At 46.8% G+C, this 15,032-nt stretch overlaps 1 protein-coding gene across 3 annotated transcripts in view; it reads left to right on the top strand.

Moving 5' to 3' along the window:
- The window catches only part of ADAM12 (ADAM metallopeptidase domain 12), a 349,535-nt gene extending 334,722 nt beyond the window's left edge, over positions 1-14,813 (top strand). For all 3 annotated transcript variants that reach the window (XM_045041022.1, XM_045041023.1, XM_045041024.1), the window contains 2 exons: positions 7,588-7,718; positions 9,873-14,813. In XM_045041022.1, coding sequence (XP_044896957.1) covers positions 7,588-7,718; positions 9,873-9,933 — 192 coding nt within the window. In that variant the 3' untranslated portion in view covers positions 9,934-14,813. The remainder of the gene's footprint in view (positions 1-7,587; positions 7,719-9,872) is intronic.
- Positions 14,814-15,032: the final 219 nt, after the last annotated feature.

Here is a 15,032-nt window from a genome sequence, read left to right as displayed (position 1 = left end):
TATCAATGAACACAGAGTTGCTTCCCTATCTTGGCTATTGTAAATAATGCTGCAATAAACATAGGCGTGAATATGTCTTTACAAATTAGTGTTTTGGGGTTTGGGGGGGGTAAATAAATACCCAGTAGTAGAATTACTGAATCATATGGGGTTTTTTTAAGTTTATTTATTTTGAGAGAAAGAGCATGAGCAGGGGAGGGGCAGAGAGAGAATCCCAAGCAGGCTCTGCGCTCTCAGGACAGAGCCTGATGTGGGGCTCAATCCCACGAACCATGAGATCATGACCTGAGCCAGAACCAAGAGTCAGATGCTTAACCGAATGAGCCACCCAGGCACCCCTTGTATGGTATTTCTATTTTTAATGTCTTGAGAAACCTCCATACTGTTCCAGAGTGGCTGCACCAATTTACATTCCCACCAGTAGTCCAGGAGGATTCCTTTTTCTCCACATCTTCACCAATGCTTGTTATTGCTTATCTTTTGGATACTAGTCATTCTGACATGTGCAGTGGTATCTCATCGTGGGTTTTTTTTTCACTGTGGTTTTGATTTGCATTTTCCTGGTGATCAGTGATGTTGAGCATCTTTTCATGTGTCTGTTCGTCATCTGTATGTCTTCTTTAGGAAAATGTCTATAAGTCCTCTGCCCGAGTTTTAGTAGGTTTTTTTGGTTTTGAATTGTGTAAGTTCTTTATATGTTTAGGATATTAACTCCTTATTGGATATGTCTTTTGCAAATATCTTCCCCCATTCAGTAAGTTGCCTTTTCATTTTGTTGATGGTTTCCTCTGCTGTGCAAAAACTTTTTGAGTGTAGTCCCAATAGTTGACTTTTGCTTCCCTTGCCTGAGAAGACATATCTAGAAAAATATTGCTAAGACCAATGTCAGAAAGATTACTGCCTTGGTTCTCTTCTAGGAGTTTTATGATCTCAGGTCTCACATTTAGGTCTATGACCCATTTTTAGTTTATTTTTGTGTATAGTATAAGAAAGTGGTCCAGTTTTCCCAGCACCATTTATTAAAGAGACTCATTTCCCCATTGATTATTCTGGCTTCCTTTGTCAATAGATAGGCCAAATAAGCATGGGTTTATTTCTGAGTTCTCTGTTCTATACGATTGATCAATGTGTCCATTTTTGTACCAGTACCACACAGTTTTGATTATTATAGCTTGATGTAGTATATCTTAAAATCTTGGATTGTGGCACCCCCAGGTTTGTTCTTCTTTCTCAAGGTTGCTTTGGCTATTCAGGGTCTTTTGTGGTTCCATACAAAGTTTAGTATTATTTATTCTAGTTTGGGAAAAATGCTATTGATAATTTTATAGTAATTGCATTGAATCTGCAGATTGTTTGGGGTAGTATGGGCATTTTAACAGTATTAATTCGGGGTGGCTGGGTGGCTCAGTCGGTTGAGCATCCGACTTCGGCTCAGGCCATGATCTCGCGGTTCGTGGGTTTGAGCCCCACGTCGGGCTCTGTACTGACAGCTCAGGGCCTGGAGCCTGCTTCGGATTCTGTGTCTCCCTCTCTCTGCTCCTCCCCTGCTCACACTCTGCCTCTCTCTCGCAAAAATAAATAAAGATAAAAAAATTTTTATAAACAGTATTAATTCTTCCCAATCCATGAGCATGGTATACCTTTCCATTTGTTTGTGTCATCTTCAGTTTCTTTCATCAGTGTTTTATAGTCTTCAGAGTACAAGTCTTTTACCTCCTTGGTAAACTTTATTCCTAGGTATTTTATTATCTTTGGTACAATTATATTTTATCTTTTTGTGTCTAGAAATTTTATTCGTATATTCAGGCTTGTCTTTCATTTCCTTAAACATAGAAAATTTGTTCCAATAATTCCGAAATCTGAAGTCTCCGAGTGTGTCACTCCTGGGGTTTCCTTTACAATTCCTTGCTTCTTCACGTGCTTGGTAATTTTTTTTTACTATGAGCTGCTCATTTTTCTGGAAAATTATCTAGAAAACTCTCTGAGAGTTCTTTGAGATCTAGGATGAAGGTGTGACCCCCTGGAGAGGATGTATTTTGCCTCTGCCTGGTGCCCTGGAGGCATTCTCAGTTTGAGGTCCCTTTAAATGGCTGGGGACTTAGTGACCACCCAGGTAATGTGATTTCAGCTTCGGGTCCTCAAGCACAATTTGTGGTTAGAGGTTTATTTTCCTACATTGATCTGCCTTAGCACCAAGGGAACCCTCCTTACAGTCTCCTAGGGATAAGCAATACCGTGCATTCACTTCCAAAACATTCTTACCTGAGGTAGAGTCTTTGCAGAGCCCGGCTTTAGAGTGGAAAGGTTGGGAAGGGAATAGTTTCCTATTAAACTTGGGCTGGTGCTGACCTTTGACTCCTGCATCCCTCACCATAAAAGGGTATCAAAATCAAAACTTAGATTTTCCTAACTTGGCAGATGCCTTCTCAGCATCTGTCTGATACTTACCACTCCTAGCTGCTGCTTCCAGTTAGATGCTGACCTGCTGATATCTTACTATCTTGTAGCTCTTTGTTGCTTTAAAGAAAAAAAATTAAATATATTTCATCCAACAACTTCAGTGGTTTTAGAGAGAGAATAGGTCAAAATAACCAGCCTGCCATGTTACCAGAACTGGGAGACTCAGTTCCCAACTGTGGTTAGTTCTATAGTGTCTCCATTATCCTGGTTTGCGACATTCTGTTCTATACCCATAATTGCCACGATTTTGTTAGACTCGGGTCTACACTGAAAGGATTCAATGCTCAGTGATGATCTTTTGTGCCACCTATCCATTCCTTTCCTGGCTAGCTGGTGTCCAGCCTGTTGTACATCCTTCTACAAGAGCTCTAGAAAAGTGTATTCTCAGAAGCTTTGCTCAAGCTTTGCTCAAGCTTTGCTCAAATGCTCAAAGACATTTGACTGTTGCTTTCATTTTTCAGAAATAGTTTGCATATAAAATTAATGGATCACACTTAGTTTTTCCCAAACTCTTACACATGGGCTTCTTCAGTCTTCCCTGGAGAAATCAGAAGCTGGCTTTTTTCTGCCCTTTTAAGTGATATGATTTTGTACCGGGCTGTCCAGTAACTTCAATAGGTTGTGTCTTAATATTGAAGAGTCTGATTCAATTCCCCCAGGGAAATGGTGTGCCCTTCTAATCCATAGATTTGACACTCTTTCTTTCAGAAAGGTTTTTACAAAATCTAGGTATTTTTTTTCTATCTCTACTCAGATCCCTTAAGTGACACCATTTATATATATGCCGTGTAGCCTTTGCTATGGTCTGCATTTTACTGTTGAACCCCCTTGAACTTTTCTTCATTTCCCTCAGGACCTTCACAGCCCTTTGCTCAGTACTATCTTCATCCTTGGGTTTCATTGTTTTATTTTTCTCTTCCCCTTTTCTTTTGAGTTTCACCACCTCCCTTTTCATTTCTGTGCAGATACATCTTGGCAGGGTGGGTACTTAGCTTGTCTTCCTTTTCCTAGTGTGTCCAAACTCCTGAAAGGTGGGGAGTTCTTCCTGGAAAACCAGTCGCAGGACAACTGAGGGGAAGTCTAGGCCACTGCTCAGGGTTTTGCGGGATGACAGCGGTCTGGCCTTCCCTGCTTCCAGCATAGACTCTGCGGGCCCCGGCCCTGCTGCAGGCTTGCACCGATGGCTGGGCCTGTCTACACTGCTGCGTATTCACCCTGGACACTTCGCAGTGTCTGCTTCCTCCCCACGCCTGTCCCAAGCAAGGGGGAGCTGGTTTTCTTCTCAATGCTCCATCGGGTTGGCCACGGGGGCCATGCTCTCCTTTCTCTTGGCCTTTGCTCACCCTAGGCTGCTGGACACTTGGCACCCTTTTCATACGTATTTGTTTGGGGTTGTAAGGTTTCCTCGGAGATGGAGTATTGCCCCTTTATGTGCCTTTACTTCACTGTTCTCAGGTAGCTTCAGAAAGAAGGGTCACCCTACAGACAGGTGTAAGTGTTGAAAGCAGATTTGTCAAGACCCCTGCTTTTTCTGAAGAAAGAAAAGGTATTGCACGTTTTCCTGAGAACCGGCTATCCTTGGAGTCATCTTGAAGCATACTCCTCACAGAGCCGGAGAGCCCGAGTATGGATGGTGGGGTTGACGCTGCCCCTGGCCCCGTGTCAGCATCAGGGGCGTCTCTCTCACCTTCCTGTGATAACATCAGACCTTCCTGTGGAGAGGTCTCTGGATATGCAGGATGCATTTACTCTCGCTTATGCGGAGATTGATAACAGTTGAGAATTCTTTATGATGATGGTCAAGGCAGAGGGCTCCCGTTGGATTTAAAAATTTGTTCTCAACCCTCTAAAAACTTTGAAATGTGTAGCTGCTGCTAACATGCGAGCAAACATGGAGAGATGAGACGATTCTACTTTATAGCATATCTCGATTTTCCTCCAGTGTCTGGAAGTTGAAAAGGGAGAGACATGGGGGGTCTGAATTCCTGATTTTGTTTAAAAGGAAAATAGGCCTGGAGCGCCAGGGTGGCTCAGTTGGTTAAGCATCTAGCTCTTGATTTCGGATCGGGTGTGTGTCCAAGCCCTGCATCAGGCTCCACACTAACAGCACGGAGCCTGCTTGGGATTCTCTCTCCTCCTCTCTTTCTTCTCCTTCCCTGCTTGCATGCTCATGCTCACTCACTCTCTCTCAAATAAATATTAAAATATTTTTAAAAATAAAATTCTAAAAATGACATGAGAATAGGTCTATGGGACCTATTGTTTACATTAGTAAACAATTAGTAAACCTAATGTTTACTGAGTGTGTACAACCTGGCCTGGAGTCCTTTCTCCACTCCATTCTGATGATGCTTCATGGCCAGACTGGACTTTTCTGGAAAACCTAGGCTCAGGTAAAGGCAGCATGAAGAGCAATGCCTAAAAGGCAGCATGGGAATTCTACCCCTCCCTCCAAGGTCCCAGCCTGTGCAGCTAATGCCTCCCCCCAAATATTAGAGATATTCCGATACCTTAAAAAGGGAGGCTGCCTTCGTCTTGCACGGACTCCACTGTTGCCCTGTGCCAGTTTGGCCCTGGTAACAAGTGGGCATCTCACCTAGACAGCATCTGTGAGCGGGACCGATTTCAGAGCGGACCGCAGCCTCGCGGACCCCAGGGTTTGATCAACATTTCAATCAGCATTTCCACTGTTGGGGCTTTGGTCACTATGGCGACCAACCAATTTATCCTCTAAACCAGGATCTGAGAGTTGCGATTAATAATTAAACAAGGCCATGAATGTAAATTGCGAATGTCCCAAACAAACCAGGATGAATGGCCAAGCTAATTATGTCCTAAGTTTCCATGATAGAGCCAAATGCATTACGATGCATTAGAACAAGGATCTCACTTTTTCTCCAGCACTGCCGTAAAAACCCGTTATCTTTATTACCAAGACCAGATATTCATTCTTCGCAGCAAAACTGGTATCACTTAGGAATGAATCCTTTAAACCTCAGAGCCTTTCCGTTTTATAGGTGCGTGCATTCACTTGTACGTCACACACTAATATCTTGCCCGTGGTTTTCTGCCATCTTACAGGAAGCGGGGCTTGCGTTGTTCCCATAGTTCATTACCCAAAGTTTGGTGGTAGGATGACGGTACTTTTAGATGGTAAACTGACTCCATCAGTAATAGATAGGCTATAGCAGTAGCACCTGTGCTAATTGCTTTCTAGGTAGCGTCTCCCACTCCTCACATCAATGTCAGGAGGAAGACACTCTTAGCATCCCCTCTCCGCAACTTCCAGAGGCTAAGTAACACCTGCGTTTGCAGAGCCTGGCCAAATAAACCACCAGCCTGGCTCCAGTGCTCAGGCACGTTAGACGGTCTTATGGCCTAGTCGAGGAATTTGCTTTAGTTTGTTTCTTTTCACGTGAGTTGGTATAGAAATGGCACTTTCAAGTCTTTCCCTTGGTCACTGGCCCATTGCCCATTGTTTCAACGTGGCGTATTTTCCATACGGCTGTGATTCCACACACGCTTCTGGGGTTGCTACCTTCGCTTACAAAGATGGGCTACATGCTGGTGATACGTTTGCATTCAACTGAGCTCCGTGTGCTGAGGAAACGTCATTTTAATGGGATGGGTGTTGTGAGAAATTCAAGTCGAGGGTTTTTAAATCATCTGGAGTGGTCTTGGAAGGGTGGCATAGGACAGTAAGGTAGATCATGTGCTTATTAGGATGTCCCGTCTCCCTTGGGTCCTAGCAAAGTTTCCTGTAAGCTTTCGGTGCATCTGTGACTGCTTCTAGGCCACAAACACCAGAGAAGAAGGTGTCTCGGCACCTGTGTCCACCATGGGCCAAGGGGAGGGAACTGTCAACACGTAAAATGACTTCCCACCCCAGGTATCCCTCTGTCCCCCCTTTCCTCAGGGTAACCAGGGAAAGAGTCCCCTGAAAACCCTTGGTTTTACTGTTTGTTTCTCTGATTATTTCCCTTAAGCATGTTAAAATTTGTGGCCTGAGGGAAGGCTCATTATTATGTTATTAATAATTATGTTCTGGGAGCTTCCTAGGCATTATGTTAAAAAAATTTTTTAATGTGTATTTTTGAGAGAGACCGAGTACAAGCAGGGAAGGAACGGAGAGAGAAAGGGAGACACAGACTTTGAAGCAGGCTCCAGGCTTCAAGCTGTCAGCACAGAGCCCGACGCAGGGCTCAAACTCATGCATTGGAAGATCATGACCTTGAACCAAAGTCAGACACTTAGCCAATTGAGCCACCCAGGTGCCCTGCATTTTTTTTTTTTTTTTTAGTCTACATGACGATGCTCTGAGATAGGTTTCAAGTTGGCAAGTGGCCGACACAGTCCCAAAGCATCTGTCTCTGAATAAAACCCAATGTAATGCCCAAGTTCACGCTCGCTTTTCTATTGCTGGCTCCCTCACTGGGCTCTGATCAATGTGACACCTTTCTGTTCTCTTCCTTGTAGAGTTACACTTGTCCCTCAAAACACTTGGTCTTAGATTTTCCTTCTCAGCATCCCTTTCCATGTGAGCTTGTGATTCTTTGAACTAAGGATTTTGGTAGAATTTCAGTGCATTTCGTTCAGCAATCTGGATCAACATTTGCTATTTGGACCCCATAGTGACGGACGAAAAGTTGGCGACTTCATCCAGAGTTGAAGGAGTTCTGTTACAAGATTCTGGGAAATTTAAATAAATGGCGTTAAACGAGATTTTTCACCAATCTCTGATTTTAGGCCTTTACAGATCAAAAGGAAGTTTAAGGACACAGGAAAGCTTATATCCTGCGGGTAGCGCTGGCCCAGAAACGCCAGTGTCAACGGCACCCCCGAGGCCTGTGACTGGTGTGGCATCCGAAGACCCTCATTTGAGTGTGTGCAACTATGCGATGCTGTGGCTAAACCTTTGAAATGTCAGAGCAGATGTTGGCAAGGAGATTAACACAGATCAACAACTTGTACGGGGAGAGAAGGTGTTCAGAAAGTTTATTCTGGACGTGAGAACTGTGTGGCCTAGCACCTGCTTACACGCTCTGTTTCCCACTTCTGAGGTCAAGGTCGTGTCCCAGTTCACGGAGACTGGTGATCATATGATCATAATTCTGTGGTTTATTGCAGGGAACTCGGAAGCCAAACCCTCCTCAGAAGCCTCTGCCTGCAGATCCTTTGAGTAAGACCTCCCGGTTCACCAGCCCCTCCGCCAGGGCCCTGGGGCAGCCGGAGTCTGGGCTCTGCCTGGTGCCGCTCAGGTTGGTGTAACAGCCGGGCCTCTTTCTCCCCACAACCGTGTGGGGCACCCACACCCCCCGGTGCTTTCCGCCCCCATCAGGACATGGGTCTGATGGCGTAGGCCGGGCTCTTTCTACCTCTGGTACCTGGAACAACATAAAACCGATGCAAAGGTAGAGAGGAGCGTCACCCAGAGGCCGTCATGAGCTTCTACTCCCCAGGCTCCCCATGCGGCTTCTAGCAAGGGCCCCAGTGTCCCTAAGAGATTAAACCAAGATCAAGTGGAACCGGATAGGGGCCAGGCCGTGTCCCCCAAAGGGATGCACATTAGGGGCTTCCAAGTGGCATGATCCCACGAAGGCTGAGCACGCCTCCAACAGTCTTCAACCCGCACAAACTCTGCCCGACCCCTGCGGTCCCGAGAAAGGAGGTGAGCTTGGAGGGGCCCAGGTGAATAAGGAGGGCGTGAGGCGTTAGCTCCCGAAGACGTGGTACCCAGGGGGAGCTTCTCCACACAACTAACGAAACCCCAGCTGTGGCCGCCGCTCACCCTGTCCCAGAGGACGGGAAGGCAGCCTCCTGACCCAGGGGGGTTGAAGGGGCCGTGGGCCGGGGCGGACCCACGCTGCTTTTTGAGAGCTAATCAATTTCCAGGAGTTTTGCGAGCTGGGTGTTAAACCGAGCCCCTATTTAAATAGCTATGCATAACTTCTCATGATAGAAGTTAGATGAAAACAAATGTAATAAATGCTCACAATTTTTTTCTTACGTTTTACTGTGCTCTGGAGGTTACGTGCAGCTGTTTCTGGACGGTGGAAACGCCATGCAGGGTGGCGACCAGGCAGCTCCTCCGTGCTCGTGGGAAGAGGCAAAGGCTACACACGGGCCGCCCCCCGCCCCCGACCTCTTTCCCCGCAGTGGGTAGATCGAACCCACAGCCAAAACACTCCTTGGACATACACTGCCCCGCCTTGGCAGGAAGCTTGCTATATGAGCTCAAAAGAACCAAAGGTCGTGTGTTGGCCAGGCCCTGGGCTCAATAATTCAGTGTCTCGAAAGGGGAAGACGTTCGTGATGGCATTACCGCTCTTGGGAAAAGTGGTTGGCCTCAGAGAGCTGCCTAATAAATCCCAAAGATAACTCTGGTCAAAGGGGGTAGAACAGTGGTGTAATTCTCGAGGGCAGAAATACGGAAAGACTGCAGACCATCCTAGTTATTTGGCTGTGGTTTCGTGTGCTCATCTTGAAGTTACTTGCTCAAAAGGGAAAGGCACGGCTTTACGTGGACACGACGAGTGGAGGGCTCTCTTTGTAAAGGCCGTCCGGCAGTGGCCCATCGTCACCTCTGCCAGTCGCTGAGCCCAGGGCAAGCCCGTCTTGGTCTTGCTCTTGAAGGAGAAGAATGTCCTGCACATTCATTTGGGAGGGATCCCTCATGCCCAGCTTTGCTCCCTGGAAATGCACGGGCCAGTCAGGTCCCTGCAGGCAGACACGGGACGGGGACGACTTCGTGCTCCGTCCCTTTTCATATCAAAATACTGCAACTGTGAATGTATGGAGTTAAATGAAATTCATTGCTCAAATTTGTTTCATCTACTTTTTTTTTTTTTTCGAGAGAGACAGCATGTGTGGGGGAGGGGCAGAGAGTGGGAGGGAGAGAGACAGAATCCCAAGTAGGCTCTGAGCTGTCAGCACAGAGCCTAATACAGCTCAGAGCCTAATGCGGGGCTCGAACTCACGAAACCCTGAGATCGTGACCTGAACCGAAACCGAGAAACAGACGCTTAACCGACTGAGCCACCCAGGCGCCCCGTTGTTTCATTTACTTTTTACTTTTTTCGTGTGATTACTGGAAAACTTTCCATTACATACGTGGCTTCCATTTTTCTTGAACGCGCACTGTTCTAGAGTCTGCTTGCAGAGAGGAGGGATGGCTTCGGTGAGGGCTCCCCTAGGTGGCCAGCTGGCATAAACCACCAGCAACCCTGCAGCCCTGAGCAAGGTCCCGGATGTGACCTGCAGCCCTCTTTGGGGGGGAAGGGGTGGGGGGAGATCTGCTCCCAAAGGCTCAGCGAAGGGCAGGAAAAGACACCCAACTGCAGACATCTGTGTACCCACAAAGGCCATTTCCAAGGCCTCCACCCACCCTCTCGTTTCCTCTTCCCTCGCTGCAGACCCGCTCCGAAACACCCACGTCAAGTGCCCAGACCTACCCACGCTGCCTACGCGAAGTGAGAAGCAAGTCGCCATCTTTTTTCAACAGTGAAGACAGAAGTTTGCACTATCTTTCAACTCCAGTTGGGAGTTCTGTGTTTTTGTACCAACTTTTAGAATTTTTTTTTTTTAATGTTTAAAACACCATTATTTTGAGAACTTCGAGCTACTGCCGTCGGTGCTGTGCTGTGCTATGGTGCTCTGTATACTTGCTCAGGTACTTGTAAATTATTAATTTATGCCAAATGCTTGTTACAGTGCAGTGCGCTGTGGGAGGCATTTTTACCATCACTGAGTTTTCCACGGAAGGAAGGCTTGTGTGCTTTCAGTAGTTTAGTGAACTTGAAATATCATGCTTTATGGGCTTCTGGACAGGAGGTTCACTTTCCGATCGAGGCTTTATCGAAGAACCATTCCCCAGCCATGCGTGGCTGTGGGTATGGCACAGACACAGCCCAGGAGACCCCAGGTAGAATGAATGCTGAGTGATTCTCTGGAACCCCTGATCTCGAGCTAGAGCCAGGGGCTTCGAGTCCAGGCTGGGTGTGGCTGTCGGGGAGACCCTGGCCCCGCCCACCAGCGGCTACACCTTGAACTTCCAGGAGAGCAGGGAAGGATCTGGCTTGGGGCCAGGAAGCTTGGAAGAGAACCCGAGTTGCAGGAAGGAATTTTAAGGTGTGGCCGCCCCAGGACAGAGCCTGGAACACAGGAGGCCGGGCAGAAACTTGACCGTGAGCTCACCAGCCGTGAGCACATTTGGAGAGCAGGCAATGACACTGCCCTCCTCACAGTGCTGGCCTCCGCGTCTTATCTAGATGGGGAAAGGTGGCGTTTCTACAAGGAGGCTCCTGCCCAGGCACCACAAACATGAATCTCTCCCTGTACGGTTTGGCGCTGAGCAAATTACCACCTTGTCTTCTCAACCGTAATACAGTGATTCTGTGTTCAGACGGATGGATGAGGCTTTCCATGGGACCATAACTATTTTCAGCTGTGAACCAGTAACGAGATCTAGCGAATCAATCCTGTAGATAAAAATCTTTTATTGCAAGGTTCAAACTTACTAAAAATTGGGCAGACTCCGTATGCCTGCAAAAACTACAACCGAATGGATGCCATGAGGCAGCCTGCGTCCGCCGTTCGTCTAGGACAAAGAATCCTAAGTTACTCGTAAGTTATTTAGGGGGGCATTCTATTTTCCCAGCTTGGCCGCAGGAATCTCGAAAAGGTATTTTTAGTATAAACATTTGCAACCTACCTGTTGAGCGGCACAGAATGTGATGAGGAAATCAATTTCCTAATCCTAAATATTCATGAAATGCATTCTTGGGCCGCGTCCCTTTTAACCTTTCACTCTTCAAATGTCTGACTGGGGAGCCACTTCTCCACACGATCTTGAAGCTGCCTGCGTCTAATGGCATGAAAATGACAAAAATACTCAGACAAGGTAAAATGCCATTATGCCTCTGTCTTCTAGTGGGGTCATATGTGACTCGTTTTGACACTGGAAGGCAATTGACAACAGTTCTGTAATTCACTCTGAGTGTTTTGTGATGAAGACTTCAACTGGGGTCATTTCAACGGTTTTTCCAGGCCTTGAAGCAGAGAGACCAAATATACCAAGAATCAGTTTGCCTTCCAGAAAACAAGACTGCAGTGAACTCTCCCCGTGTTCCCCCACCGTATCTAGGCAACATGGTAATCACGATCGCGGATAAACTAAATAAAGCCATGTCACAAACACAAAAGGGAGCCCAGCGCTAAAACATTCCAACCCCTACAGCATGCATCTGTATCAATTATTAATTTCTGAAGAAGGTAAAGCCATGTTAGAAAATGTTACTGCTGATGAGTACCTACAGAATTACGGTAACTGATATTACACTTAGTAATTGTATCAAGGCCAAACCCGATGCTAGTGAAAAGTTTACAGAATTTTTATGGTGCATTATGTGGGTATTGTCTTTACAGGTGCCCAAACCCTTGGATCTGTCATTTTAGCCCCTCCTCCTATGGGAGGAAGAGGGTGTGAATTTTGTTTTTTGGGGTTTTGTTTTGGTCTTTTTTTTTTTTTTGTCCTTAACTGTAATTCCTGTGCTTCCATTTCAGAGAACCAGGAATAGCCTGGTATTAAAAAAGGTTAACGCTGTGATCTTACACAATGTCATCGATGGCCATTTAGGAGCTGCAGCTGATGACACATTTGTGTCTCTATAGTAATTGCTTTTATAGAGCCATACACGTTATTTCTGGATACTTGTTTAAACCTAACATCCCCTTACAATATACAGATATTATTAAAGGAACAGTATTCCCAAGATGCAGAATTATATTTAGCAATAACTTCCATTTTAACAGAACATAGGAAGAGAGCCAGGTATTTTGGGGATGGGGGAAAGATGAACCCCCCCCTTTTTATAGCCTTATAGATGATGGCAACAAAAAGCAATATTTCTATTTCAGTGCCAGTCTATTTTTTTAATATGTTTTTAAAGTTTTATAGGCATGAATAAGAGTTGATTTGAGTTTATAAGGCTGTCACTGAGAAACTCAACGTGTCTAGACACGAAGTAGGCCCTGAGGGTGGTCACTTTTCTTCCCCTGTCTCGTTATACGCGTAGTTCTCTGACCCCACTTACTGGAAAATAGATGGCTAATCTTCCAGGCATTCTGTTTAAGAGTTTATCTCCTGAGTTTTTTGGTAACAGTTTGTTTTCCTGACACATGGAATCAGATGGGTAGCAACCAAGGGAAACAATGCATAACATTTTCCATTGTCAAAATATGCATACGGAGGTTATACTTCCCAGTGTGAATTTTTCCAGCTTACACATGTGGGATGACGTCACAGAAACCACAAAAGCAACAAATTAAACTACATGAGAATAAATACTCCTGACTGGTCTCCGAAGGGACATTTTTATGCCTTCTTGACTTTAGTATGAGTTCTCAGGCTTGAACCCATAGGCCCTTGTTCTCTGGCAAATCAATACAACACATCAATGCATCCCCTAAAAGAAAGGCAGCTAATGCTCTGATCAGTGACAAGCTGTCCTCAGGAGCCTGTGATCCCCCCTGGTGCTGGGCCAGCTGAGAAGGCCCCGGCCCCCTCCTGCCGTCTCTCCGTTCATGTTTACTAAATTAGCATTCTGAGCCAATGAGACCCTGACAACGGAAAGGACGAGATGCCTGGGCAGGCGGCCGCAGCCTTCTCGTGCAAGCTGACCCCTTCGCACACTTTCCTCGTGAGGCTGATTTCATGTTAAACGTGTGCTGGGGGGTGGGGGCGGGGCTCCCTCTCCAGTGTTCTGGGAGCGGCCGGCCCAGGGCGGAGATCCCTCCTCACTGCTATCGGTAGGACCCCAGCTAACCACAAGTGACCCGGATAAACGTCATACCGACCCTCCCCAGAAGTCTCACGCAGCCAGCTGCTGACCCCCAGGCGTGATTCTCAAGCTGCAGACTTCATACGTTGTGGCTGGCGGGCGGGGGACAGTGCAGGTACCATTGTTTCATGGCCCCCCACCCCACGGAGGCCGGCCCTAGGCTGCCACACTTCCTCCCCCCACGACTCAGGAGCAGACCCGTGAACACATCTGGATCTGGACACAAGGCAGAGGAGGCTACGCCATCTGTTTGCTTCTCATCACTTAAGAGGCAAGCCTCTTTTCCAGAGGACCCTCCAAGGTGACAGATTGCTGTGGTCATAGCTACTTTAGGTCGCCCAAAGCGGGGACCGTGACACTGTGTCACTACCCCCACGAGCCCAGCCTTCTCCAGAGCTATGCCCCCAGCTCTGAACCCCGCAAGAGTCCCCCTTCCAGGCAACATCGTGCCACAGAACATCCGTCTGTCTAGGATGGCACGATTCCCTGGGCACCCTCTCCAGTCCCTATTGACATCTGTCCCTTTAAAACCTACTTTGGAACCTCTGATAGCGATACGAGTAACACTCTAAGAAAGAGTGGTAAGCCCCGGGCTAAGAACCAGTTCCGGGCACTGAGGATGCTTCCAGAAGCAATCTACCTCCACGTGGATGAAAATCCCCTCTTTACTCTTGGGACAGCAGCGACAGCAGCCAGTCCAGCCATAAGAGTGTTGCATGTGAGGAAAACCTAGGAGAAGAGACAGTGCGTATAAAATCGCGATAACAGTCCATCGTGGGCAGTGACAGCCAGGAGATTTACCACACACTGAAAGGAATGCTCCGTGGATTCAGCTCTTTCAGGTTGAATATTCTGGAACCCACCCTGACCTTCCACATCATCTGCAGAAAAACATGTCTTCTAGGCTCCCCCCTTCCCCCCCTCCCCCGCCCCCCGTGGGTCTCCTTCCATAAAATAACTTAGTCCTCAGTTGAAGCACAGTTCAAATCCAGGCAAAATAATAAATACCTTGTGATCTTTTTAGTTTTACAAGGAAACCGAAAAACATCTATGTTCATGGCCTATAAGCAAGTACTTAAGTAGGGCAGTGATGGGGAAAAAAAAAAAAAAAAAAAAGCATCAAATGAGAAAGACAGAAAACCCTCTAACGGTCCCAGCAGGACAAGCGATGGCAGAGCAGATTGTTCTCTGACCTTCTCTTAGGTCAGACTGGGAGGGTGTCAGGAAGGCCCGTGGCACACCGTTAAGTCCAAGTCTTTTTAACTCGTGGCTATAGGCTGTTCGGCACAGTACAAAGTTACCGCTTCTCAACAAACCAGTCCATTAATTTCATAGTGCTTCGTCCATTTATAATGCTTCGGTTTGCTGACTTTTTTCACATACCTTTTATGTTACAGTCTGTTACTTTTGTACACAGTTCTCATACTGGGGCTCTACAGGTGACAACCTGCTATTTCCGTAGAAAAAGTTCTTGTTAAGAATATTATATCCAATAAATGGTATACAGTAAACGTAGAGACATGTCTCATTCGTTACTGACAACGTGGCGAAAATGGGGAAAGGGAAACCCTCGTGTGGAAAAACGTGACTAGGGGCACCTGCGTGGGTCAGCTGGGGGAGCGTGCAGCGTCAAGGCGGGTCCTGATCTCAAGGTTCGTGAGTTCGAGCCCCACATCGGGCTCACTGCTGTCGGTGCCGAACCTGCTTCAGATCCTCTCTCCCTCTCTCTCTCCG

Source organism: Felis catus, chromosome D2 (genome assembly GCF_018350175.1).
Source record: "Felis catus isolate Fca126 chromosome D2, F.catus_Fca126_mat1.0, whole genome shotgun sequence".
In the NCBI taxonomy this organism is placed as follows: Eukaryota; Metazoa; Chordata; class Mammalia; order Carnivora; family Felidae; genus Felis; species Felis catus.
The sequence above is the reverse complement of the archived record's forward strand: the minus strand, read 5'-3'. Positions and strand labels throughout refer to the sequence as shown.